Source organism: Centropristis striata, chromosome 13, assembly GCF_030273125.1.
Source record: "Centropristis striata isolate RG_2023a ecotype Rhode Island chromosome 13, C.striata_1.0, whole genome shotgun sequence".
In the NCBI taxonomy this organism is placed as follows: Eukaryota; Metazoa; Chordata; class Actinopteri; order Perciformes; family Serranidae; genus Centropristis; species Centropristis striata.
In genome coordinates, this window is record NC_081529.1 from 23,231,892 (window position 1) to 23,258,021 (window position 26,130).

At 38.3% G+C, this 26,130-nt stretch overlaps 1 protein-coding gene across 3 annotated transcripts in view; it reads left to right on the forward strand.

Annotated features, from left to right (window-relative positions):
- spag9a (sperm associated antigen 9a) overlaps positions 1-24,873 on the forward strand; it is a 39,540-nt gene extending 14,667 nt beyond the window's left edge. The window contains exons 7-31 of one of the 3 annotated variants that reach the window (XM_059347419.1): positions 859-994; positions 1,674-1,767; positions 1,850-1,971; positions 3,398-3,409; positions 4,211-4,268; positions 4,779-4,931; positions 5,550-5,601; positions 5,731-5,861; positions 6,543-6,599; positions 9,119-9,283; positions 10,566-10,695; positions 11,553-11,642; positions 12,031-12,141; positions 12,236-12,422; positions 12,546-12,761; positions 13,307-13,517; positions 13,684-13,800; positions 13,993-14,073; positions 14,192-14,259; positions 15,816-15,964; positions 16,196-16,367; positions 17,643-17,756; positions 19,021-19,197; positions 19,721-19,858; positions 20,666-24,873. In XM_059347419.1, coding sequence (XP_059203402.1) covers positions 859-994; positions 1,674-1,767; positions 1,850-1,971; positions 3,398-3,409; positions 4,211-4,268; positions 4,779-4,931; positions 5,550-5,601; positions 5,731-5,861; positions 6,543-6,599; positions 9,119-9,283; positions 10,566-10,695; positions 11,553-11,642; positions 12,031-12,141; positions 12,236-12,422; positions 12,546-12,761; positions 13,307-13,517; positions 13,684-13,800; positions 13,993-14,073; positions 14,192-14,259; positions 15,816-15,964; positions 16,196-16,367; positions 17,643-17,756; positions 19,021-19,197; positions 19,721-19,858; positions 20,666-20,784 — 3,060 coding nt within the window. In that variant the 3' untranslated portion in view covers positions 20,785-24,873. Of the gene's footprint in view, positions 1-858; positions 995-1,673; positions 1,768-1,849; positions 1,972-3,397; positions 3,410-3,912; positions 3,928-4,210; positions 4,269-4,778; positions 4,932-5,549; positions 5,602-5,730; positions 5,862-6,542; positions 6,600-9,118; positions 9,284-10,565; positions 10,696-11,552; positions 11,643-12,030; positions 12,142-12,235; positions 12,423-12,545; positions 12,762-13,306; positions 13,518-13,683; positions 13,801-13,992; positions 14,074-14,191; positions 14,260-15,815; positions 15,965-16,195; positions 16,368-17,642; positions 17,757-19,020; positions 19,198-19,720; positions 19,859-20,665 lie in introns of all 3 variants that reach the window. The other 2 variants (XM_059347418.1, XM_059347420.1) reach the window with 2 other exon arrangements.
- The last annotated feature ends 1,257 nt before the right edge of the window (positions 24,874-26,130 follow it).

Below are 26,130 nucleotides of genomic sequence, written 5' to 3' on the forward strand. Positions count from 1 at the left end.
AAATAAGTGGATGTAGCTGTCCGATCTGAAAAATGAAGCCAATCCACAAATGCATTAAAACTGATTTATTTCTAATTGCCAGCAGGGAGAGACTATTATCACTACTATTGTATAGTATATAAAGTCTATGAGAAAATTATCTCATCTTTGAGAAATGATCTACATCTCACTTGATTTATTACCTCAGTAAACCTTTTCCTAATGAGTTTACCGTCTCAATCGCTAATTTAAGTCTTCATAAATACTGCATGATGTTGATATTGTAATTTATGGTCTCATTTTAAAGGGTATGTCTTAGGGCATGGTTACCTTGTGATTGACAAGACTTGTCATAGCAATGTGTATCAATGGCACGGTGTACATTTAAATAGCTGTGAACTTATTTTAGCTTGCCTCAATTATAGAGGTTAACTTTTTTAGCCTAGACTTTGCCTGCAAAGCCAGAATACAGGCGTGGTCAAGTGTAGCTGGTTCCAAAAACCCTAGATGATGACGGCAAAATGACAAACCCAAGCCTTCATAATGGTACTCCACATACCAATAGGTGACGTCATGATGACTGCGCCCACTTCTTTTACACAGTCTATGTTCTCCACAAAATTTAAAAGAAATTGGACTCTTGTGTCTTCTGTTGTGCTGCATGTGTAGTGTATGTAGCGAACCGATAACCTTACCCAGTTTATGATTAACACTTAAACTGTCCAACCCTATTAGCCTGTTAGACTGTAAACTGCGTTGTTATGATGCCGTTATTTTGTGCTCTTTCCTTTTTTCATTGTGGCATCTAAGGTCGTTTTGGCCCTTGTCTTTAAACAGCCATCTGTAACATGGCTGTTATTAAGCTCCTTTTCATTACAGGAAGAGCTGTCAGACTTCACCGGCTCCAAGTCGGCCACACCAATGTCCACCACAGCCTCGGACATGGAGAGGGAAGGTGGGAACAGTAAGAGCACGGAGGTGCAGGCTGCACCGGGGACCAGATCCATATCAGTGGGTAGGGTCAAGCATCATGAACCTGTTAAAAGTAATCCATTACACTGCAAAAACGGTGTGTCTAAAAACAAAATGAAAACACTAAATCTGAGGGAAATTATCTTGCTGCATGGAGAGATAATAATTTCACTTGACAAGATTTCTTAAATTAAGATTGTTAAATCTAGAAATAAGCATGTTGAATGCTTAAAATAAGAAATATCTCTTAAAACAAGATCAATTATCTAACACTTCTAAATATAAAGTTTTTTTTATCTTGGTAAGAAACAAATAATTTGCAGTGCACTCTGCTCGGGCCAGTTCATCGCTGCTTGCAACTTTAATTGATCTTGTTTTAAGAGTTAATTTCTTATTTTAAGCGTACAACATGCTTATTTCTAGATTTAATAACCTTAATTTAAGACATCTTGTCAAGTGAAATTATCTGTCCATGCAGCAAGATAATTTCCCTCAGATTTAGTGTTATCTTGTTTTTAGACACACCTTTTTTTCAGTGTAGTCTTGGTGGCTTTTGTTGTTGTATGCAGTATATGGAACAAGGGTTTAGCATACAGTGGCTACTTATTTAAGCCACTTTTTGTTAAGTAAATCTAAAAATATCATAGCCTGATGCAAAATTTTGATTTTTACTCGCATACAATATCCTTCCTTCTCTTGGGCATATGCTGTTTTTCACGCAGGTTTGCCTGAAAATGAGGACAGCTCAGATGTGCAGGACATCATTGAGTCCACCCCTGAGCTGGACATGGATCTCATTGGATTCAAGCCCTGCAGGTAATACAAAGGACATGCCATCAGGTCAGTTTTATCAAAGTTTAATCAGGTCAAACAAAATAAGCGCCTCTTCTTCTTCTAGTACTCCCACTAAAGGCATTGAGAACATGGCATTTGACCGGAACACAGACTCGCTGTTCGAAGAGCTATCGTCTGCAGGCACTGGGCTCATAGGGGATGTGGATGAAGGGGCCGACCTGCTGGGTGAGTTAAAAACTTTATCTTCGTTGGAACAAAGCTGCACTGAAATGGGATAAAGCAGCAGCAATCCTGTTGGATCCCTTGAATACATTTTATCTGGATTGTGTTGAAAGAGTTGTTGAAGAATGTCTTGATTTATTGAATTGACTAAGTGATTATATAAGTGAATAAAACCTTACTGATATATCTTTTTCTGGTACTTTTTCAGTTTTTTGAAAACCTCTGTTTTGCATCTTGTATGAAGATTTGTCATGTAAAGGTTATTTGTCACAATTATACCATGGCCATGTAAAACGTAACCAATGAACCGTATTTCGACCAGAATGCGCGGTGCAACGTAACTCTGCGACTTTTCATGTCTAGCCGCTGTGACATTAATTAAGCTACCTTCAATTGAAATTCTAAATTAACATTCAAAAGGCTCCAAAGTATTATTTTTGACTTGTGTGAGCCAATATTTCCAATAACTCAAAAGCATTGTCAAGTAATTTATTGTAAAAAGATGCATGTGATCATTTACAAAATTCACAACATGTTTTAATATAAAGAAATATTCTGCTTCAATCCATCGTTTCAAAAAACGGTTTGCTCTCCAGCTTGCCACACAGGAAACTGTTGAGTTCTACTCATTAAAGAAAGTTCAATAAAAAAAATAAAAAATCTGATAAATGGACTGCACTTATAAAGCGATTTTATCCAGAGCGCTTTACACTACAGCCTGCGCTCATTCACCCGTTCACACATACATTCATGCTGGTCGAACCTTCCGTTCAGTTGGCGACCGATCTACTAACTGATCACTTCATTCAAACTGAGGATTTTGTTTCTAGTGTGATGACGAATGTAAAAAGAAACAGAGATTCGGCACAGCCCTACTTTACAATGTAATTTCGATTTAGTCCTCACCCTTCTCTGCTGATTAAAACGCAGAAAACCCGAGCAATAGTACTTAAGATAATTGAACATTTAAAAATAGATGACAATATTTATCCATCTTATCTTTTGCTTCCTTTGCTAAATGGCCATGGTATAATAATACACTTAAGATGTCACTTTGAGGTGTTATAATAAACGGGTCCTTACTTAATGTTGTGGTGATTTGTTGAAAAGATTATGGCACATCAGTCAATTTCTCAGTGTAACCAACTGAAGCTGTTTATCTTGTAAGAAAGTATTGCATACAGATGAACTGCATAATAACCCTGAATATTTCTTAAAAATGCCCATTTATTCGTTGGACTTGTGCTATGATTGGCTAGCAGCCGTTGCTCCACTGATAGTAGTTGTAACTCCAACACCTGCTGTTTGCTGCAGTGCTACACCTCTTGCTTTGGTCCAGCTGTTATACGCAGTGCTAGCCATCGACCCATGTTAACATCACCTCTCTCTCTCCCGTATCTCATCCTCTGGCTTTTGCCCATAATCCCAGTGGAGTACTCTGGTGTGTATGACCTCAAACCTTTCCTTAGCGTAACATTCTTCTGTGATGTCCCTTTGACCTCTCCTCATCAGTCACTTTCTACCATTATCTGCCATTGTTACCACTCACAGCATTATGTTTGATAACAGTAGGCATACAGTTGGTTCAGTAATGCGTAGTTTATAGCTTTTCATCCGCCTATGTTGGACTACTTTTGACAGTTTGGTGCATGGATGATGGAGTTCAATGCTTCCTTTGTTGGCCTAATTGTTCTTTTTACAGCCTGAATGACTTTTTTTGCTCTTGAATTTTCCTGTTTTCCTCTCTGTACCGCTGCGATTGCCATATCTAACTAGTTTAAGAGACCCAACAGCATCTTTTGCTTGTGGAGTCAACAGCTACACATTTAGCTCTGGCTCCTTCATCATTTTGGTCATTCCATGGTCTCAAACTATATCCCCATTTCTTTCTCTCTCTCTCTTCCCTGCTCTTTCCGCCTGACTTGGATTGCATGGTTTTCTCAGACCTTAGTTTGATTGGTAAGACCCCACCCACTCTATCCATCCTTCCCCTGTCGGTCATGTGACATGTGCTGTGGGTTTGTGTGTTTGTCGTTGTGTCTTGTGCTGTGAAACCTACAGTGACAAATATCTCGCTAGGAGATATTTCACACCCTTCGTAGTGCCTTGTTGGATTTTACCCTAGTAAAGATAATCAACAGTGGTGCATCCTAATCTGTAGTGTTTATGTAGTCACTGTTCCAGCTTGCTGTCAGACTGTGTTATATGTAACAAAACTCTAATCTATTCCAATGTTGTTCAGGTATGGGCCGGGAAGTTGAAAATCTCATTCAGGAGAATTCACAATTGCTTGAGACAAAGTAAGTACATAATTTAATATTTTAGCTGGGGCTGTTCATCACATTCTTATAAAATTGATTTCTCAGAAACGTATTCAGGTTTAGCACAAACATCCATTTGAACTCGAGGATGAATTTATTCCATTTTGATGGTCAAAGGTCGGGTCTCTGTGACCTCACGAAACATTTTTTTATGCCTCCACTTTGGCCAAAGAATCATTATGTAGTCAGGTTGTCCGTTTCTCAGGAACACCTGAAGGGATTTTCCCCAAAGCTGACATAAATGTCCCCTTGGACTCAAGGATGAACTCGTTAGATTTTGGTGGTTTTAAGCCAACACTGACTGCGACCTCATGTCCGTCCCATTGTTGTGAATGTAATGTCTCAGGATTGGTGGATTTTTTTCCCCCAATTTGGCATAAATGTCCTGTAAGACTGATGGTCAATAGTGTCATAGTATAATAGTCATAATCATATAATAGTCATCTCACACATATCAAAATATCAATGTCATTGTTTCTTTCTGTCCAGGAATGCTCTGAACGTGGTGAACAAAGACTTGATACTGAAGCTGGACGAGTTGACCTGTGAGAAGGAGATGTTGCAGGGAGAGATGGAGGCTGTGCTGCAGGCCAGGACCAAGCTGGAGGACAAGAACAAAGAGCTGGAGGAGGAGCTCAAAAAGTAAGTTAATAGTCATAGCTGGTAGCAGTTATCAGTTCATTACTACTAGGCTTGTGTTATAATCATTTTAAAAGAACGTCACATCACTTTAGGGGGGGATCCTGAATAGTCGACAAGTTGATCTAAAGCGCCTGATCTGACTGCCAATCTCACAGTCCTATTATTAAAACATTGGGGAAAAGTGGCTATGAAACAAACAAACAAACAAACAAAAATGTCATCCATGGAGAGTAGAGTAGAGGAGGCGTGGTTAACGATTGTCCAGAGCCGTTTATTGGGCGCTACGAATTTCTATCATAAGCGTACGTAGCTCTTAGCCAATCTTAATCATAATCTACCACAACGACCGGGGTCTCGATAAACCCCATTAGCTTAGCCACTAACGGGGCTTTTGCCGATATCAGCTCTTAAATTAAACTCTTATGAGCTATTTTTGTTGTTATCGTTATATTTGTCCAAACAAATGTACCTTTAGTTGTACAAGGTATTAAAATGAACAAGAAATTGAAGAAAACAATGGTCCAATATTTTTTTCTATGACTGTATAAATTCTTACATGGAGACAGCCCTAATCTCTTATTATTTCTTATGTATTTTATAATAAATGTTCTTTTCCAGAGTGCGACTGGAAGTGGAGGAAGTGAAGCAAAAAACTAAAGAAGAAGAAGATGTGAGTATAAACTGTGAAGATACACATCCAATGACATACAGTAAATCACATGTTTGTCCTGTTGCTGTGAACGTGATAAATGTATTGACCTGTTTGATCATGCTTGGGTTCGACTGTGTGCTCCCACAGAGCGATGTACCGACAGCGCAGAGGAAGCGCTTCACCAGAGTGGAAATGGCCCGAGTGCTGATGGAGAGGAACCAGTACAAAGAGAGACTGATGGAGCTGCAGGAAGCTGTGAGGTGGACAGAGATGATCAGGTACATAGTGAGGTTTTTGTTTACATCAAGGTTATTAATGGGCCGTTTTATTGTCTGTCACAAATTAAGTCTAAGTCTATAATTAAGTATTCGCCAAACACAAAGTTAATCCCAGTGTCTGTTGTGAGAACGATGTCTGCTTTTTTCTTACGTTAAAACTGAAATCCATAACTTTAAGCACCAGTAAAAACATCACTGATCAAAGTGAAACAATGATCATATAACATGAGTATAATATTTTTATGAATTGATTTAATTTAGATGTTGTCAAAAACACAGCAACTAATTAAAAATTTCAGTATCAGTTTTTCACCCACAAAACAGATAAATACAGTAATGAAAACAACCTAATGGATGTCGTCTTTAACTGTAAGAGCCAGTCAAGGTTATAATAGTTATGGATTTTTCATTAGTTTTAATTTCATTGTCAATTTTTGTTTTCAAAATAAATTAGTTTTAATGAGTTTTTAGAGTGAGTTTGCTAGTTTTAATTAGCTAGTTTTTATTTTTTGGAAAATGCTTAGTTTTCGTTTAGTTTTGATTAGTCTTAGTGTTGGTTTTAGTTTTTTTGTAATGGGGTGTTTGTTGGGGGTAACTATAATAACCTTGGAGCCAGTGGGACATTCTCAACCTCTGTGTCTGCAGACAGATAACATCATATCGTCTTGTCCTCTTCTTTAGGGCCTCAAGAGAAAATCCAACTCTTACAGAAAAAAAGAAATCCAGCATCTGGCAGTTGTAAGTCCTCCTGAATTTACTGTTTCTTCTTTTTTTTTAACCACCTTTATCAGGGCTTTAATTTTGGCAGCCTATTGAGGTCAACTCCTGTGACGTTTTTCTCTCAAATATTCAAATACATTTTTTTTCTCATCTTTTCCTGGGATGTGCTATTGAATTGGCAGCATTAGGTAAAGATGGTTTAATAAGCATTTACCCAGTCAAACCTCTCTCTTTCCCTCTACTGACACAGAACTGCTCCTCCATTGCAAATGGATCCAACTCTGATGTGTCTTTATCCGTAATCTTTTCTCTCCGTGCAGTGCATCAGTTGTTGTTATCACAAACTGCTCAGACATGACTCTCCTTGTGCCCCCGGGCTTTCCTGTCTCCCGCCTGCTGTGTTTGCCTTTTTGATGTTTTTCCTCACTCTGTCTGCTCATAGGGCCATAAAGTGGGATGGAGTTCCCTCAGCAGCCTAAAAACATGTACATGTTCCATCATAAGTCAGGTCATACCTGCAGATCAGTATGCTCTTGTAAATAAGGGATTAAACCAGATTAAGTAGATTGTCTCTTTGTTTTAAACTGACTAGTGCAGTGCCTGTAGGAAGTATTATTCGTTAGCATGCTAATCGTGAGATAGCACATTACGCAGTATGCTGCACTAAAAGTACATTAACATGAACCCAATTAGCTGATATACTATATTGCATGTAAGTATCTCATATCAAATGATTATGGGCATTACGCTAAACAACATGAATGTCATCCCTGAATTACATAGTAATGCAACATAAGAAGTGAATAAAGCTAAATCTCCGCTTAGCATGCTAATCGCGAATAACAGAATTTGCACATTACATGCAGACCACTACAACGTCTGCAACTCCATAAAACACTTACTTTTCATAAGGTACGCACACGATCCAGCACATACACATTGAACATTGATATTCGCTGGAAACTATTAGAATATTATTGAAAAATCGAACCTTGTAGCGCACTTTGAAACTCAGAAAGATACGTAGGCTAAATAGACTTACAGATGAGATGAGTCAGGCGTGGAAATCCAGAGTAGTTGGGTTACTGACCAGGTGTAGGCCTATCACACAATGGGGCGGAGCCCCCCTAAAAGGCGTTCCATCGGAAACAGTGCAATGCTGCAACACGCCCTACATAAATAATGATATTTTGAAAAATGAATTCAAAAATCTCCAAAATCGAGGATGCACAACTTCGTGCCATGCGCAAGTCACATATGAAATCTGAGGTCAGCGAGATATACCCTAGACTCACACACACACACACACACACACACACAGACGCTTCTTGCTTTTATAGATGGATTATTCAGTAGATATCATAAAAAAATATACATTTTAAGCAGTAAGCTAATACCTCGTATTTGTTTTCAATTTCAATACATCAGGCATCAGGGCTCAGTTTTCTATGATTTCAGTGAAATATGTTGTATTGTTTTCCAATCTTCTCTGCATTGTTTTGTTGATATAGAAAGTTTTATTCAAACACTGTTCTGGAATAATGAATTAGACATTAACCCTCTGAACCCGAAGCAGTTTTTCTCCTGTCAAATTTTACTCACTGTGGCTTCATTTTTTTTCATTGAATATACAGTCGTTGAAAAAATAATTAGACCACCTTTGTTTTCTCCTTGCCTGGTACAACTAAAGGTACATTTGTTTGGACAAATATAATGATAACAACAGAAATAGCTCATAAGAGTTTAATTTAAGAGCTGATATCTAGACATTTTCCATCTTTCTTGATAATAACCAAAATCATTATCAAGAAAATCATGGGAATGTCTAGATATCAGCTCTTAAATTAAACTCTTATGAGCTATTTCTGTTGTTATCATTATATTTGTCCAAACAAATGTACCTTTAGTTGTACCAGGCATTAAAATGAACAAGAAATTGAAGAAAACAATGATCTTATAATTTTTTCCGTGACTGTATGTCCTGCACTTCTATAGAAACTGCACACGAAGCATTTGTCACAAATGATTAATTCAAGATACATTGGAAATGAGTGAAAAATGATTATCATGATAATGCTTGTTTTACAGTTTGTCTTTTTGGCTATAAAAAAAAAAAAAGAACGTGAGAAATATTTTTTGAACTGGCTTGGGAGATTTGCGATTCAGGGGGTTAAGATATTTTATTCACTTTTCTAGACTGTTTTATCTGTTTATTCTAGAGTTTATTCATATGTTAAGTTGTTTAATTATACATAAGTGTAAAACTATCTAACATAACACGTAAGATACTGTTGATAATTTGTACTAGAGAACTAAATTGGTTAGTTCTTCAAAAAAGATTGATGTTTAACAGTTAAATGTGATGGGAAGTGCTCAGCTATTCCATGACTCCCAGCATGCTTTATGTCACTGTACAGTAACTGTTGGTGGTACTTCCTTGGTTGTCCGGTTGGTTGGTGACCCCCTTCCTTGCTTCTTCCCTGCTCTCCTGTCTGCTCTGTTCCCCTCTTGGCTTTCTGTAACTTTGCCACCTGCAGCTTCAGCAGACTGTTTAGCTCCTCCTCCAGTGCTCCGGCTATAAAGAAGGTGGAGTCACAGTCCAACATGAAGTACAACGCCCCGGGCGGCATGGTGAAGAGGAGCAGCACCTTCTCCCAGTTCCCCACAGAGAAGTCCAAGACGTTCGACTTCCTCAATGAAGAGTGAGTAACGGAGCGAAGACTGAGTTTGGTGTAATTTCTCGAGGTCACCGTGGTAAGGGAAGCTCAAAAAATATGAACTTAACCGATTCAAAAACCTTGAAACAAAGGGCAAATTCTACGTTTACATTTTGATAACTTGAATCGTAAGTACTTTGGGTTTAATGTCCATCGTGACACATTCCAAAAACATTAGTAAGAATTAGGGTTGTGAACTATAAACCAATGCGACCGGATATTAGGTTTAACAAGTGAGAGATACGGCTGCATCGGTAGCAGCCTCCTCAATCGATACAAATCAGCCATAAATCCTAGATAAATCGGTTGTAGAGTCATGGATCGGCTTCACACACTTACAGTTTGTGTCAGCGTCTCTAAAACAACGCAAGCGGTTCTCGTGCAACTCCATGGGTCTCTCCTGTCTCTCCCAAGTCTCTTATTTGCATCCCTGCTTCCCTCACTTGCACCACCCCTTTAAGAGACATGAGACGTCCGTTTCTAATGACAGCGGCAGCGGCTGTCAGTCACTTTAACAGCTGTACACGCTAATAGATGCACTAATAATAAGTGTTTTCTCTGTTTAATAAACAGATGCACATGAATAACAACCTGCATTGTGTATTTACACTGTGAACTGTCCTGCTGAGGGGCACGGGAATGCCTTTATATTTTATTATTTTTTTATTAGCCTATTATTTGCGTCTTTATATAAACTATCCTGGTGATAAATTCATTAGCCTATTTAATATCCCAGAGCATGATTGTGTCAGCTGAACCCTGGCCAATGTTTTATTAGGTTAGATAAATAGTAAAATGTAAATTATGTCACTCAGATCAAACCTACACACCAAATGAAAATGACAAAAAAAGCTCCCAGAACGATCTTTCTTTTAATTTATTATAAATGTAGAAAGATGTTTGTGGTCTTTTTGTTGTTCAGACACATTAAAACGGACTTTCAACTCCATGGCGAATCAGAAGATAAATGAAATATAAAACTTGTGAGTGACACCATAAAATATCTACAACAAATATTAACAGTAGAATCAAATCAAATCGTATCGTTCTCACACTATTGATTCGAAACAAATCGGTTTGTAATAAGTAGATTATTTTTGAATTATATCGTAACCTGTGTATCTAGATGTGAATCGAATGGTTTATCACAGAGAGATGTGTCACCCTAGTAAAAATATTATTTTCCACTAATGGCCTGCAAAAATGTACTTATATATGATGTATCTGAGAGCTGACAGCATTTCTCTCTCTTTTGCTCTTCTTGTAGAAAGGACCAGTGCAGTTCGCCATCACGTAAAGAGCAGAAGAGAGCCCAGTACAGACAGGTGAAAGCCCACATGCAGAAGGAGGACGGACGAGTCACTGCACACGGCTGGAGCCTCCCCAGCAAATACAAGGTAAGAAGTGAACGTCTAAATAGGAACCAAGCAGCAGGAAAAATGTCATTTAATTAAGTAGTCCAGCAGATGGAGCTCAACTTCATGAGATTATATATAATCAAATATGAACATTTTAAATGTTTCTGTACAGTTTCATTTGAGCTTTGTGTCCATGTTCAGGCCAAAAAATGCAATTTTTTCCCTCTTGCATTGCACATAGACCCGTTGTTGTTGTTTTTACTCTCCCAGTGTAGGCCCACCCTCAGACAACTGCAACCCCCTTTTATTTTTATCATACTGGCTGTGCTAAAACACACCCCTATTTACTCTCTGTCAGAGATGCTTCGTTTTAGCGCCTGTCTCTTTAAGCCTCCCAGTGTGCTCTGATTGGTCAGCATTGCAGAGTCTTCTGCATCTGCACTCTTGACATCTATGCACCATCATTGCAGTTGGGGAACATCAGATATTGTAACATTATTTATATATATATATATGACAGACAATAAGGAAAAGCATAACAGGTCCCCTTTCATTTTTCTGTTTTGATATTTAAATGTAACAAAAAACACAAAGAAGCACATTAAACCTGGTAGGAAATGCACTGAAATGAAGCATATTGCCAGTAGTTTTGCTAGTTAGTGCAATCTATATTCTTTTCAATGATTGATATTGATGTTTGTCTTTTCTGATAAGATTTCCATAACTCAAGATTTTTCCTGTGGACCCTGTTGCTACTGCAGATAGATATTGTGTGCACAATGTTACAGAGATGCTGGCTTTAAGCTGATTATGTTGCTTTTTTCACTAAATGTAGGTGAAAATGCTGCTAAACTGCTCTAAAAGTCTCTCTGCATGTGCTGGTTATATCCCGACAGGTGGCGAATGGTGGACAAGTGGAGAACAAAATGAACTTACCTGTCCCGGTGTACTTGAGACCTCTGGATCAGAAAGATGCTTCTATGAAGGTACTCGAGTCAACAAGTAGATAGAGGAAGAGAGAGAGGTGGAGTGAATGATTGCATCAAGTGCTAATATCATCTGGGCAGAACTTTTTTCTTGTGTGGTGTCCTACAGCTATTGTGTGATTGGTCAGAAATTTGACACAATGCTTAGCGTGTGTGATGTGTGCTGCAGTGGGAGGGACCTATGAGGACTTTACTTCTCGTAAAGTATGAAATGTGCTGACCAGAACTAACTTTTTTCTTGTTCTTGCCACCTCAAGAAAACAAATTTATCTCTTCTTGCGGAGCATATATTGGCCTTAAGATACAAGCAGCATACCGTGTTGTACATTTCTTTTTCAATTCTAAAGAAAATTGGATATTAACAAAGTTTTCTCTCTCTGTTCCCCAGCTGTGGTGCGCTGCAGGGGTCAACCTGTCCGGGGGAAGGACATTACCAGAGCTCATGAAGCAGACGAAGGGTTCTCAGAGTAGCCTGGATCAGTTAGAGCAAGAGAGTAAGGTAAGAGTAATAAATCAAACCAAGAGGTATCCATGGTAAGTTCTTCAAACTTCGGTTTAAAGTCCGTGGAGACTGATTCAGGATTGTCTGTCAGGATCAGGAGAAAGGGGAGCAGGATAAGGAGCTCGTCCTTCAGGACGAGACATCCAGTCGGGTGTGGGTGTGCACCAGCACCCACTCCTCCACCAAGGTTATGGTGCTGGACGCCAGTCAGCCCTCCGATCTACTTGACAGCTTCTACGCCTGCAACACCCACGTTGTCTGCATCGCCAGCGTGCCAGGTAAGCTGAGCTGTTTGTGTGGGACGGATGAGCGGGTTTATTTGTCTTCGTCCATGACTGAACTGTTTCTTGTCTGTTCTGTCAGCACTGAGTTGTGACTGGAAGTTTGTGCTGTTTATACAGGCGTGTTGGAGACGGATTATTTGGCAGGTGAGGAGGTACCCCAAGACCTGGAGGCTAGCCAAGGTGACGGGGTGTCGCTGGCCGGCAGTGTGGCCAGCGTGGGCTCAACAGGCAGCGATGGCGCCATGGCAGCAGAGGGGACCACCGCCATCCCCCAGACAAACAGCGCAGGTGTCGGCGACCAGCCGGCTGAACAAAGTGTCATCTCTAGCTCAGGTAGTTTTCTCCTTACGGTCTGTTTTACAGCCATACTGCCTACTAAACACAACTTAAAGATCCACCAGGTGCATGTATCTCAGAGTGATATTTGTGACTTACTCCTAACTGCTAAAAATGTTAAAAATACCAACTTTTAAAGAAAAGGCGTGCATTATAATTCCCACGCTTATTTACAGCAGTTAGTGTTAATATTCAGATATTATTCCCTCTGTTTCTACAGCTTCCTATTGTATCCTAGTTGTGTGATTATAACATGTATTCTAACTTACTTTTAATCACTTTTTCAGGTGTGTAAAACCTGATCTCCCTTCCGATATCACTCTCATAACAAATGTATTGCTTTACTCATGGTCTTGAAGATCAAGATCCATGTTAGATTTTACCGTGTTTGGCTTTTTTCAGCAAATACTAAATCAAATAACTCAACTGGTTATCTCGTTAAAGTCTCAGCAGCTACAGAGATCTGATCTAGGACAGTCTACTGTATGTTCCTGTGTTGGAATCCCCATCCAAACTTTCTTATCAACACTTGTAATCCAAAGTTGAGCTTTCGAGAGAGGCCAGTCCAGCAGAAGACGGCATTCCCACAGCGGAAGAAGCAACGGAAGCAACGGAGGCTAATGCCGGCGTCGGCGAAGAAGGAGAGGAGGACCAGGGAGCGGATCAAAACCAGCCAGGGATCTACACAGAGCATGTGTTTACAGACCCACTAGGGGTGGGACCCACTGACTCCCCTTCTGCTGACTCACAGAGGTGAGCAGTAAGCAGATTACCTCTAAAATTGTTGGCCGATATGTCAAAGTTTTCCTGGTAACACTGATATATAAATGGTATTTAAATTATTTTGGACTTGTCAGAAGTGCTACAGTTTTACATGAAGGGTGCATTTCAAAAACCTGCAAATCTTCTTGTGATGCAGGGGCAGCGGGCATGATGGTGAGACGTCCTGTCAAGACGACTCAGACCCTTCAGACGGGGAACTCCTGAGGATGAGCAGCGCACTGCCCACCATGTGGCTGGGAGCTCAGAATGGATGGTGAGCAGAACAAACGGCCACTAGAGGGCAGCAGCAACACATACATAGACTGTTTGTTTAATACACTAATGGTTCTGTTGTTTTTGTGAGGTTATTTCATCACTCAGTTCTACTTTCAGCAGCTCTATACTCCTCATAAGCCAGTGCTGCACTGATCAGCTTTCCTTCATCCCTCTGTCTCTTCCTCTCCAGTCTGTATGTGCACTCGTCCGTGGCTCGGTGGAGGAAGTGTCTTCACGCCATCAAGCTGAAAGACTCCATCCTCAGCATAGTGTGAGTACAAAGTCTGTAGTGTAGTTATTCAAGAAGATACACACACACACACACCAAATACAGATTTATACCCACAAGAAAAAATTTGTAAAAAGAGTGTATTCATGTCTTGTCACAGGCACGTTAAAGGGAGAGTCCTGGTGGCTTTGGCTGATGGGACGTTAGCAATTTTCCACAGAGGCACAGGTGAGTCTGTGAGTTAGCGCCCATTGTGACAAGACACAAGTTATGAGAATGTAAATTTTCCAACTTTTTTATTTTGCATTTTATTCCGTTTTTGGTGTAAATCTACACTGTCACTGTTACTTTGAGCGTAGCGTTGAAGTTTATCAATGTGGTAAAACAATTTATGAGGTAGTTCAAAATATCAGAAGAAGGTATTTAAAGGTCCCATATTATAAAAGGTGAGAATATCATTATTATCTTTTTTTCTTCTTCTATATAAAGCAGGTATACACTACAGGCCAAAAGTTTGGAAGCAAGATCAAATTTGTACCAAAAAAAATTCATATTTTCATTGCTATACTTTGCAACAAAATAAACGTGATTATCATATAAAGAGTCACTTATTAGAAAACATTTTTACTATAATTATCAGGTCTTTGGATTTTTATTGTTTAGATTTTGTGTATCTTTCTTTCCTTAATGTTTAACTCTTTACTCTTGTTTCTTTACTCTTCTTTACGCTGCTTCACTCTAGTTATTTCTGTGGTAGTTTGTCAGAGATATGAACACAGTTGAGATTTATTGGGAAGAGCTAAAGTGAATAATGCAAGCTGTGATTTGTTTTTTTACTTTTGGTAAAGTTGTGACTCTTCCAAATCTTCTCAACCCTAAAACTAAACCCTTCTTTTCTTTTGTTAACATTTATTCAGCAATGGTCTGGTAACATCAATGTATACCTAAAGGTCAATTGAGGAAAATGGTTCAATTAAATAAAGCTAAAGTATGATCATGCAGTAAACGCATCCAAAAATCCAAAGAATCCATACTGTTTTTTAAGAAAGCCACTGAGAACAGAAAATGTAAGTTGCTTCCAAACTTTTGTCCTGTAGTGTAAGTGCGATATAAAGACTCAATGCATGGAGAAATACACATAGCTCACATTCAGTAACTGTGCCTTTAAATGAGGCTTCAGGACTGTAAGATTGAGATGTCAGAACTATATTATATATACTGAAGATAGAAAGTGCAACAATGGTGCAGAGAGGTGAAATGTGTAAGACCCGAAAGCACTGACCAATCAGAGCAGACTGGGCTTTTTCAGGAGGGGGGCTTAAAGGGACAGGCGCGAAAACAGTGTGTTTCAGAAAGAGGGTAAATATATTTTGTGGTATTTTCGTTTGAGTTTGTCTAAGTTTCATGCTATTTTGTGGCCGTATGGGCATTAAGTAGACTTGTTGAATAAGGAAGTGACTTAGCACTTGATACGTCACCGATTGGCTAATTCCCTTGAGTGACGTAAAGGGGCGGGCTCTTCTCCTCTTAAGAAGTGTACCAACAAACTTTTTGTCAGAACAAGCACTGTGTTGTATGTTAAAGACAGAGACAGGTCAGTAAGGTTTTGTGGTATTTTTTCGTATCAGTTTGTCCAGGTTTCATGCTGTTTTGTATGAATCTGTAACTGAGAATATGTCCCCTTTATCATTTAATGTAGTATTTACATTGTTGGAGGCACTTATCCTCTGATTTTATGCCACAAAGATCATCAATTCTCAAGTCTCTCTGTTTCTCCCACGCAGATGGTCAGTGGGATTTAACCAACTACCACCTGTTGGATCTGGGCCGGCCTCACCACTCTATCCGCTGTATGACAGTCGTCCATGACAAGGTGTGGTGCGGCTACAGGAACAAGATCTACGTCATCCAGCCGAAGGCCATGAGGATAGAGGTACAGCCGTCATTTAATAAACGCTCTGTCACTCAAATTATTTTTCTTTTTCAGCCAACCACAACTTATAAAAGCTTATTATAGGTAAAGGGAGTATAAGACTAAGCCAACAAAATATTGTAATAATCTTCTTACCTTCTTCTAAATATGGCTTTTAGTTACATTTGAAAATCCTGCATTTAACATTTCCACAATATTCTAACTTTAAATCATCTCAATCTGTCTGAGCAGAAGTCGTTTGACGCTCATCCTCGCAAGGAGAGTCAGGTGCGGCAGCTGGCCTGGGTGGGAGACGGTATCTGGGTGTCCATCCGACTGGATTCAACTCTACGCTTGTTTCACGCTCACACCTACCAGCACCTCCAGGACGTGGACATAGAGCCCTATGTCAGCAAGATGCTGGGTACGACTTTTCTCTGCCTACTAAATAGTAATTGTCCCTCAAAATGTTTATCCGTTCTCTGACTTTCTTCTGATCTGACCATTCTTTATTTTTATATTGTTCATTTTTTGGGAATAGTATCTGTATATAGCCACTGTCAGTAGTAGTATTAGAAGAAGAAGAAGTGGTAGTAGTAGTAGTAGTAGTAGTAATAGAAGTAGTAGTACCAGTAGTAGTGGTAGTAGTAGTAGTAATAGTAGTAGTAGTAGTAGTAGTAGTAGTAGTAGTAGTAGAAGTAGTAATAATAGTAGTAGTAGTAGTAGTAGAAGTAGTAATAATAGTAGTACAAGTAGTAGTAGAAGTAGTAATAGTAGTACAAGTAGTAGTAGTAGTAGTAATAGTAGTACAAGTAGTAGTAGTAGTAGTAATAGTAGTACTAGTAGTAGTAGTAGTAGTAGTAGAAGTAGTAGTAGTAGTAGTAGTAATAGTAGTACTAGTAGAAGTAGTAATAGTAGTAGAAGTAGTAATAGTAGTACAAGTAGTAGTAGAAGTAGTAATAGTAGTACAAGTAGTAGTAGTAGTAGTAATAGTAGTACAAGTAGTAGTAGTAGTAGTAATAGTAGTACTAGTAGAAGTAATAATAGTAGTAGAAGTAGTAGAAGTAGTAGTAGTAGTAGTAGTAGAAGTCGTAGTAGTAGTACAAGTAGTAGAAGTAGTAGTAGTAATAGTAGTTGAAGTAGTAGTACAAGTAGTAGAAGTAGTAGTAGTAATAGTAGTAGAAGTAGTAGTACAAGAAGTAGAAGTAGTAGTAGTAGTAGAAGAAGAAGAAGTAGAAGTAGTAGTAGTAGAAGAAGAAGAAGTAGAAGTAGTACACCACATCAAAGTCCAAGCAAATTTTGAAGCACAATTTTGAAATAAAAAAAAATGGTTGGATTCAATTGGATTCAATTTGGCAACTTATATTGTTCTTTCATGTCCGCTCGTCTTGAAACAGCTGATCAGTCATGTTACTTACATGTTCGCTACGTCAGAACTTATTCAGAAAAAGCATTTCTATCTCCCATTTAGTGCATTAACTATTTTTAGCAAAAGACAAAAATCACCTCAAGCAAGCGTAGAAAATCCCATGCACATTTAAAATGTTTTTTTTCAAATTTTTGGTGTTTCCATCAAGCTTTTCTCATGCAAATCTTCGAACTGCGCAAAGAAATTAAATTCATTGATGGAATCCCTTCCTCTGGATCTTTTGCACGTTGATTAAAACATCAATAAGTGTGTGTTGTGTGTGCGTTGCAGGTACGGGTAAACTGGGCTTCTCGTTTGTGAGAATCACAGCTCTGGTGGTGTCCTGCAGCCGGCTGTGGGTGGGGACAGGAAATGGCGTCATCATCTCCATCCCGCTGTCTGAAGGTATCACACACCTGCAACAGCCTACTCTGCATCAGTCTCCTAAACATTCCCTTTTGTTTCATAAAGCTTTATAATAGCAAATATGTTTATATAGGAATTTGTCAGTGTTCTGACAGTGTGATTTAGAGTGTGAATTTATGCCTACCAGTGTTTTATCTCTAACAGTGTGTGGCTTCAGTAAATAAGTTTTGGAGAGTTAGACGAGAAGATTGATACCACTACCCCACTGTGTGCAAGATATGAAGCTTTCTTGCCAGGCAACCAGTAGAGACTCCAGGAAATCTCTGTGCCTGGAAAATCTGTTTGGCTCCAGCTGGGAAACAACTTTTCGGGTTCTGAATCAATTTATATTCGGCCGAAATACTGAGAACGATTCAATAATAATTGCACGATCTAGAACAGAAACTGCCCCATGTTGATGTAAAAAGGAAGGCTGTGTGTCTGCATCCTTGATTTCTTTCAAGGCACGTTAAGATAATGCAGCAATTGTCACCAGCCAGGTGCACCATCCTCAGTGCAGTTCACTCGCTTCTTGTTTTCAGTCTTGAACTTTGATCGTCAGGTTAGCTCGGTCGTAAAAAACAGCTTTTACCACTTAAGGATTTTATCAAAAGTAAAAGGCTACCTGCTATGCAGAGATCTGTACACTGTAATCCATGCTTTTATTAATACGAGATTTAATTACTGTAATTCACTGTATGTTGGCCTGGACCACTCACTTTTGCAGCGCCTGCAGCTGGTACAAAATGCAGCTGCCCGTCTCCTTACTGGCGCCACATATCACCTGTCCTAGCTTCGCTGCACTGGCTCCCGGTTGCTTTTAGAATAGATTTTAAAATTGTATTGTTTGTTTTTAAAGCTCTTAATGGCCTAGCCCCCCCAGTATTTGACCGAGCTCCTTCACATCCGCGCCCCTGTCAGAACACTGAGATCCTCTTTTTGTTGAACCTTTAGCTCCTCTTCCACAGGCTCCACTTGTTGGTCAGAAGCCTCTCTTTGCATGGATGTCTCACTTTGTTTATGCTTTCAAACTCAATGGGAGCAAACAGACATGAACTCATTGACCACTCTGCTGTCTGTCTGCTCATAACTCTGCTTTGTCCTGTTTTATTCAGTGTCACACTAAATATATGTCTATTTAAGTGTTTGCTGGCATAATTTTGCACAGCATCCATCACCCACAGCTGGCCTTCTTGTGCAAAACCAAGATAATATGCACAATGTGACATCAGCAGGATTTTTTAATATCTTTCTTATTGTGCAGCCAACAAGACGACGGGAACAGTGCCAAATCGGCCCGGCAGTGCTGTACGGGTTTACGGTGATGACGGGTCAGACTGTGCTGTGCAGGGCAGCTTTGTACCGTACTGCTCCATGGCCCACGCCCAGCTGTGTTTCCATGGACACCGAGATGCTGTCAAGTTTTTTGTCACAGTGCCAGGTAAGCGACAAGTGCTATAAACTTTGGTAAATGCTGCAAAATTCCTGTACAACTGTTAACCAATGGAAATTTCCGCTCATGTGTATAAGTCCAATTACTGTATGTTCGTTAATGACATAATTTTGCATCCGAAGAGATGATTACACACCAGTTAGCAGCAGCACCATTTATATTTGTGCCATTTATGTAGGGCTGCATTAATCAGGATTTTTCTGTGTTTCTGTGTATGTATGTGTGTGTGTGTGTGTGTGTGTGTGTATATATATATGTATATATATATGTATATAGTTGCAGCTTTTTCATTAATCAAGTAAATAATCCACAAATGAATTGATACTTTAGTGATAATCAATTGTTAGATTCTGCCCAATGTTGTGAATGTCAATCATGTGAATATTTGATGGAAAAATAATTAAATAACTGTCAAAGCTAAATTTATTAAGTCAGTGATGGAGTAAAATGGGTTCTGTTCCTGACTCATTATTGTAAAAAGAAGTTTTCACACTTGGTCTCACACTCCCAGGTCAAGCGATGCCCCCTCCAGGCAGTGCAGATTCAGGTTCTGATGACCCTCCATCTGAATCCTCAGACACAGCAACCTCTGAGCCCAAAACATACCTGGTCATGAGTGGAGGTGAAGGCTACATCGACTTCAGAATGGGTGAGATGTCACACCACTGGCAGCACTGACAAAACACAGATGTAGTGTAAAGTGTATTCAGCCAGCAAGAAGCATTCATGTTTCCCCTTAGTGAACTTCAAAATATTAAAGGCTGTTAAGAAAAAGTGATAAAAATGTCATAGAATAGTATGTCACAACTGTTATGAAAATAAAGGGATTAGTATAGTATATCTAATTTTTTTTTTTTTTTTGGGGGGGGGGGGGGGAGTCATAGTATAGTATTTCATAAATTACAAATAAAATTCTTGGTATAGTATGTCATAAATAAAAAAGTTGTATAGTATGTCATAAATTACATTAAAAAAGTCATAGTGTAGTATGTCATCAGTAAAAAAAAGTTATAGTATGTCATACATTTAAAAAAAATCGCCCAGCGATTTTTCAGGCCTCAATGGGTTAAAAAAGACAATATTACTATACGTTTTTGGGAAAAAAGAAGTCATACTATATGTCATTTGAAAAGTTATAGTATATTATGTCATAAATTTAAAAAATCATAATACAGTATTAAAAAATGGTCATATTATATAGTATTCCATTAAAAAAGAATAGCATACCATTCATAATATAAGAAATGTCATAATCTATTAGGCTTAAAGAAATATCATTAAACAGTTAAAGAATGCCATTAAAGAATAGTATAATATTGCGCAAACATGTCTTAAAAATGACCTTGTATGGCTGACTTTTTTTAACTAGCTGACTTTAAGAATCTATATGTTAAATTGGTGCATAACTGTGATAATCTGGTACGCTGTTGGTTTGACTCATCCTCCTCCTCCTCAGGTGATGAAGGTGGCGAGTTGGACGGTTTATCAGAGCCAACAGGCAGCCAGCAGTCACCACCTACCAAGGCCGAGCGAAGCCACCTCATCGTCTGGCAGGTCACAACCTCGAATGAATAAAAGAAAGAAGAAGAAAAAATCACAGACTATTGTGTCAACGCCAGGACCGACCACCAAACCCCCGCATGTCCTCCTCGAGGTTTTTAATTTGATATTACTGATTGTTCTTAATGCCTGAGTAGCTGACTACTTTGTAAAAGAAAAACAATTATTTTTAGTCCATGTTTTGTACAGTTTATTCTTTATGAATTTCAATTAGTTAAGGTAAGGTTTATGTTAACTTAAAGAATACGTCCGAGGTCCGAGGTTTCCCTGCTGCTGGGATGCATGTTGGAAAAGCAGGTGCACACTTGAAAAAGTTAACGTAGCTGAAGTTTGATCGGGTAACGTGTGGAAGTTGTTGGTCCCCGAAATGTTAAAAAGGGTTTCGATGTGAAGGATAAAAGGGAATAGCGCTTGAAGCAGTTTAGGAGTCATTGAAAAAAGAGCAGAAAGTTGATCTGAAGTATATTTTATATATTACAAAACATAAGACTTTACATTTGTAAACCACATGTCTGTACGTGTGTGTGAGCGTCAGAGTGTGTATACATTCACTGAGCATTTTTATTATCTTTAAAATATGTTCCCTACGAGTCCAAACGTATACAAAATTTTAAAAGGTTCAATTATTTGAGACTGATTACTCTACTATATAGTCTGATTATTAGAAAAGCAGCTTGCATGTACCAGTGGTAAACTTAATGTGCTTTTATTCAGCAAAAGTTGTAGAATAAAACACACTGAGGGGTTGTATTAATATTGAATGACACCGAGCCCTATCTGTGTTTGAGGACATGAGTAATGTCTGAGCAGTTTGGGTACTGTGACTGAACAAAACAACTGTACTGTAGGTTAGCGTTAGTCCGCATGGGGGAATCCTGTTTCCTCGTCCAAGTGTGTGCGCCTGCTTGGCCGTTTTAAAGCTTAACCCTCGTCTGTCTGCTTCCTGTCTGCTTCAGATCATTGGCACTTTAAATGTTAGAAGTTAGTCAATCGAGGTTTGGAAGAACACCCAGACTGTGTCCGAAATCCCTTACTCTTCGATCATACTCCACTATATAATGAGGTCACCTATTTTGCAGTGCTGTCCGAATGTGTATTACGAATTATTCTACCGCACATCATACACCCCTTCTCAACCAACGCAACCTAGTGCTAGTGCTGGGCTGGTGATGGTGCTGGTTCCTAGTTGGTTCAACTTGAGAACTTTTTCAGTACCTGTTTGCTTTTCCACAGGCTGTAGAGCCACGTCACTGTATTGGTCTCTGCCCTCCGTAAGCATAATAACAACAATGGCGGACAGTGTTGTCTCTATTCAAATTTCGGGTTTGCAAGCCTACTTTGGCTGGCAGTTCAAACACGACTGGTACAAACAGTTGTGCTGCTTGTTTTGATCGCCATGGAAGGCGATTACATTTCTATTAACACTGAACGTAAGTTGATGTTGGCCTTCATTGTAAGCTAACCTGCTAACACTAGCCTGTGTCAATCACATTGCAGTTAAACAAATTAAATAAAATTAATGATACACGTTTTAGTTGGTCTTGTTGGTCACGATAATCCCGCTCCCCACCGCTGATGGTTTGTGGTTTGAGACCAGAAAAGAGTCGGTGTCGATCTGGAACCAGTTTTGCTGACCAAGAGACGGTTCTTTGGCTGTTCGAGTTTAGGCACCAGCTCCGAACCGGCCCTGGACCTGCCTTGGTCAAAAAAGGGGTAATAGTTGCACACATTAAGGCTTGTAGGCCAGTGGTGGCCCCCTAAACGTGACATTCAATGTGTGCATTATATTTTAATCTTCTGCTGTGCATTTCAATACTTTCCTAAAAGAATAATAGCTGCAAGCGAACACAAGAAAATAGTGATGGGAATTCACAAGCAACAGATTGTGGCCGCTTCATAACACGAATGAAAGATACATTTATTTTCAACCCTAACCCTAACCCTGATGCACAACATATGGACACCCCTTCTAATGGACAACATGGGACAAAAATGACCTGCATTCATTTTCCATGTTATTTCGTGCTGGCTGTGTTATTCTTTGCTCTATCTTTTTAAATCAATTTGTTTTATGATTGAATAGTCCAAGTATTCTTTGAATATCTTTTTTTAAAATTACAACTGATCATTATATCAATTTTTCCTTTCATACTTTATGAAGAAAAATAGTTTTGTATTATTACATAAATTTTACACACGTGGGTCAAAAATGACTCGTCCAAATTTGATTTAAAATTAAATGACCTATTACTATAATACTACTACTATACTATACTATAATAACTATAAATATAATATACTTTACTATAATAATATTACTTTGTTTCAAATAGTTACTTTGGCAGTAAAAGGGGCAAAACACTCATATTTAATATATTTAACATGTTTATGTATCATTTTGTCACACATACAGTGTATCTGGAAGGTATTCACAGTGCTTCACTTTTTCCATTTTTTTTTTATATTACAGCCTTATTCCAAAATTGATAAAATTATTTTTTACTTAAAATTATACACACAATACCCCATAATAAAATTTTTGACCCATGTTGTGCATTAGAAGCGTAGTGATACAAAAGGGGTTTTTATTCAGAAAGTAAGAAATGAAAACAAAAAATGAGGATGTATGATGATCAAAAACAAGTTGAAAACCTGGAATACTGAATGATGAAATTCAATTATTGTAAAGATATAAAAAATAAAAACTCAGTCGGTTCACTTTAGACCCATGTTTTGCATCAAAGGGTTAATTCCTTTAATAACCACAAAATGCTTTTTCCTGTGAATTGTCCACAACCCAACATCGATGTGGCATGTTGTAAATGTGTGACAGCACATGTGATAATGACCTGAGTATCAGCCAAAAGTGTTTCTTCATTTTGCCAATTAGCTCACTGTACATTCCTCTACATAGAACTCCTTAGATCGTGGGCAGGGAATAGTGAATGATTTCGGACACAGCATCACGACACTACTATGTGCTAATCATGTAATGGGAACAAAATGAACAAATATTTGTAGTGATGTGTCATCCCAGTAACCAAAGGACAAAAGAAGAAGCAACGTGAAACTGACTTTATTATTTTCATCTTGTCTAACTTCCTGTAATAATTTGAGGTAATACATGTGTATTTTCAGGGTGTCATCTTATTGGGAAATAAGCTTGAATAAGGGAATCTGACTTAAAATAGCATTTTTTGTGTGGCACCTAACGGACATGCACACAGCACTAAAGGGAGTCTCTCCCAATTGCTTCTTCATTCCTTGTTTTGTTGTTAAAAAACAATTGGAGACCTGGAAGGAAATTGTTGTCATTATTTTTTTTATTGGTATTTTGGTCGTTGTTTGTGTTTTGTATTCATATGAGACATTTTATTAAGTATTTTGATGACTGTAACATGATAGCAGGATGCCAATAATAAGCAGTTGTTTTAATTTGTTTTTATATCTGAAAAGTTTGGCCAAGATCGGTCTTCAGTCCATTTCAAAATAGGAACTTTCTATTTTGGTTTTGCCATTCCAGTATTTATTTCCTTTGTTATCGAGCCGATCTTGGTTCAGAATGTAACTTTCTACATGAGCAAAATATAACTGGAGGCTATTGTAAACAAAATAGTCCAATGAGTTTACGTGATTGTTAATAATGGTCAAATAAAAGAAATTAATGTAATCATGTGGGCAATTTTTGACAAACCATTAGATCAAAATGTGCAAACAATAACTTCGAACAACACATTCATGTACTAAGCTATGCATGTTTTTTTAAAAGAGGACACTACTATGTTTTCAGCTAAATCTGTTTATTGCCACCGTTTTGGGTGGGGTGGATGTCTAAATGTGTGTATGTGTGTTTGTGTGTACAGTACATGTATACATGTAGGAGTTTGAACGCAAGACACATTTGTCAGTGTGTGTTTGATTTTGCAAATGTGTGGTGTATGTGTGCTCACGTCGACCTGTAATACCCCAGAGACTGGTGACATTTACCCGGTACACCGGGCTCCTCTGGACATCATAACGGTGGTTCCTCCTGGTCAATGTTTGCTATAAAAGCATCGTAGCCTTATTTTTAACAATCTATTAAACTCAGTTTCATGGAGTCATTTCTGTTATCGTGTGTCTCATTGTTATTGAATGTTTTTTTAAAGCCATGCGTGGCCTGATAGTGAGTCCTGCACAGACATAAATAAAGCTTTCTGACGTCATGGAGGTTGCAGCCCGGACGGGATGCTTGAGACTTAAACATGACAGAATTTTATAAAAATATTGTATGCCATTAAAACACAGTCATAGTATACTGCCCTACAAAGCCTAACTGCAGTATACATTTTTGAGCGAAATTGAGTTATAACTAAAAATGAACTCCTTGATGTCTGTTTTATCTTGTGACAAAATTTTAGATTTCAAGTTTTGCTTTATTTCAGAGAAATAATGATATAAAAATTGCAGTAACTACAAAATCCAACTCCAAACCAAAGCAGACCGCAGTAATTGCACTGACCACGGTCTGATAAAGTGTGGCCTTGTATTTCTTCATTGTGTTGAAAAGTTAAGACAAGAATAATATACATTTTTAGGGCCCGAGCAGGCAACAACCTGCGAGGTCCCTATTGTATTTCGAATGATTTTTTTTTTTTGGTATACTTATTGTCAATGCCCTCCTGAGGATAACCCTTGAAGGTTTTATTGATCGGCCCCTAGGTGGTGCTCTGGTGGCAGTCTAATTTAATATTTGGCACTGTGCCCAGACCATAAGACTTAAGGCAATGAAATTCATTATCATCATGTTTTTTATCTTTTTATCTATGTTATTTACTTCATACTGCAAACAAAAGCTACCTCTGGGTACAAATAGAGTCCTCATACACACACACAAAAGAGGCACATATCACACATCATTCAACTTAAGACAGTGGGAGTTAAGAAATGGCAAGTTAAATAAAAAATTAAATTAAAAATTATTAAAAGTTCTTAGAGGTCCAGACTATACTTAGATATTGATGTGAACTAAAATACGAATAGCAAAAAAAAAAGAAGACAGAAAAATAAACAAAATAAAACAGCAAAATAAAATAAAACTTGTTTTGGCTGTAAAAAACGTAGAGAAAGGTTAAAATGTATATATAGAAATAGTAAAAACATACATAAAAGCAACAATAAATAAACACCTGTACTGGACTTAAAGTAAAATTTTGAGGTACTTTTATGTACATTTTATGTAACTTTATACTTCTACTCCACTACATTTTGAGACATATATTGTACTTTTTATTCCTCTACATTTAGCTGACAGCTTTACTTACTTTTCAGGTCAAGATTTAAAATGAAAAACATGATACACTTAAAAGTTTATTAGGTAGT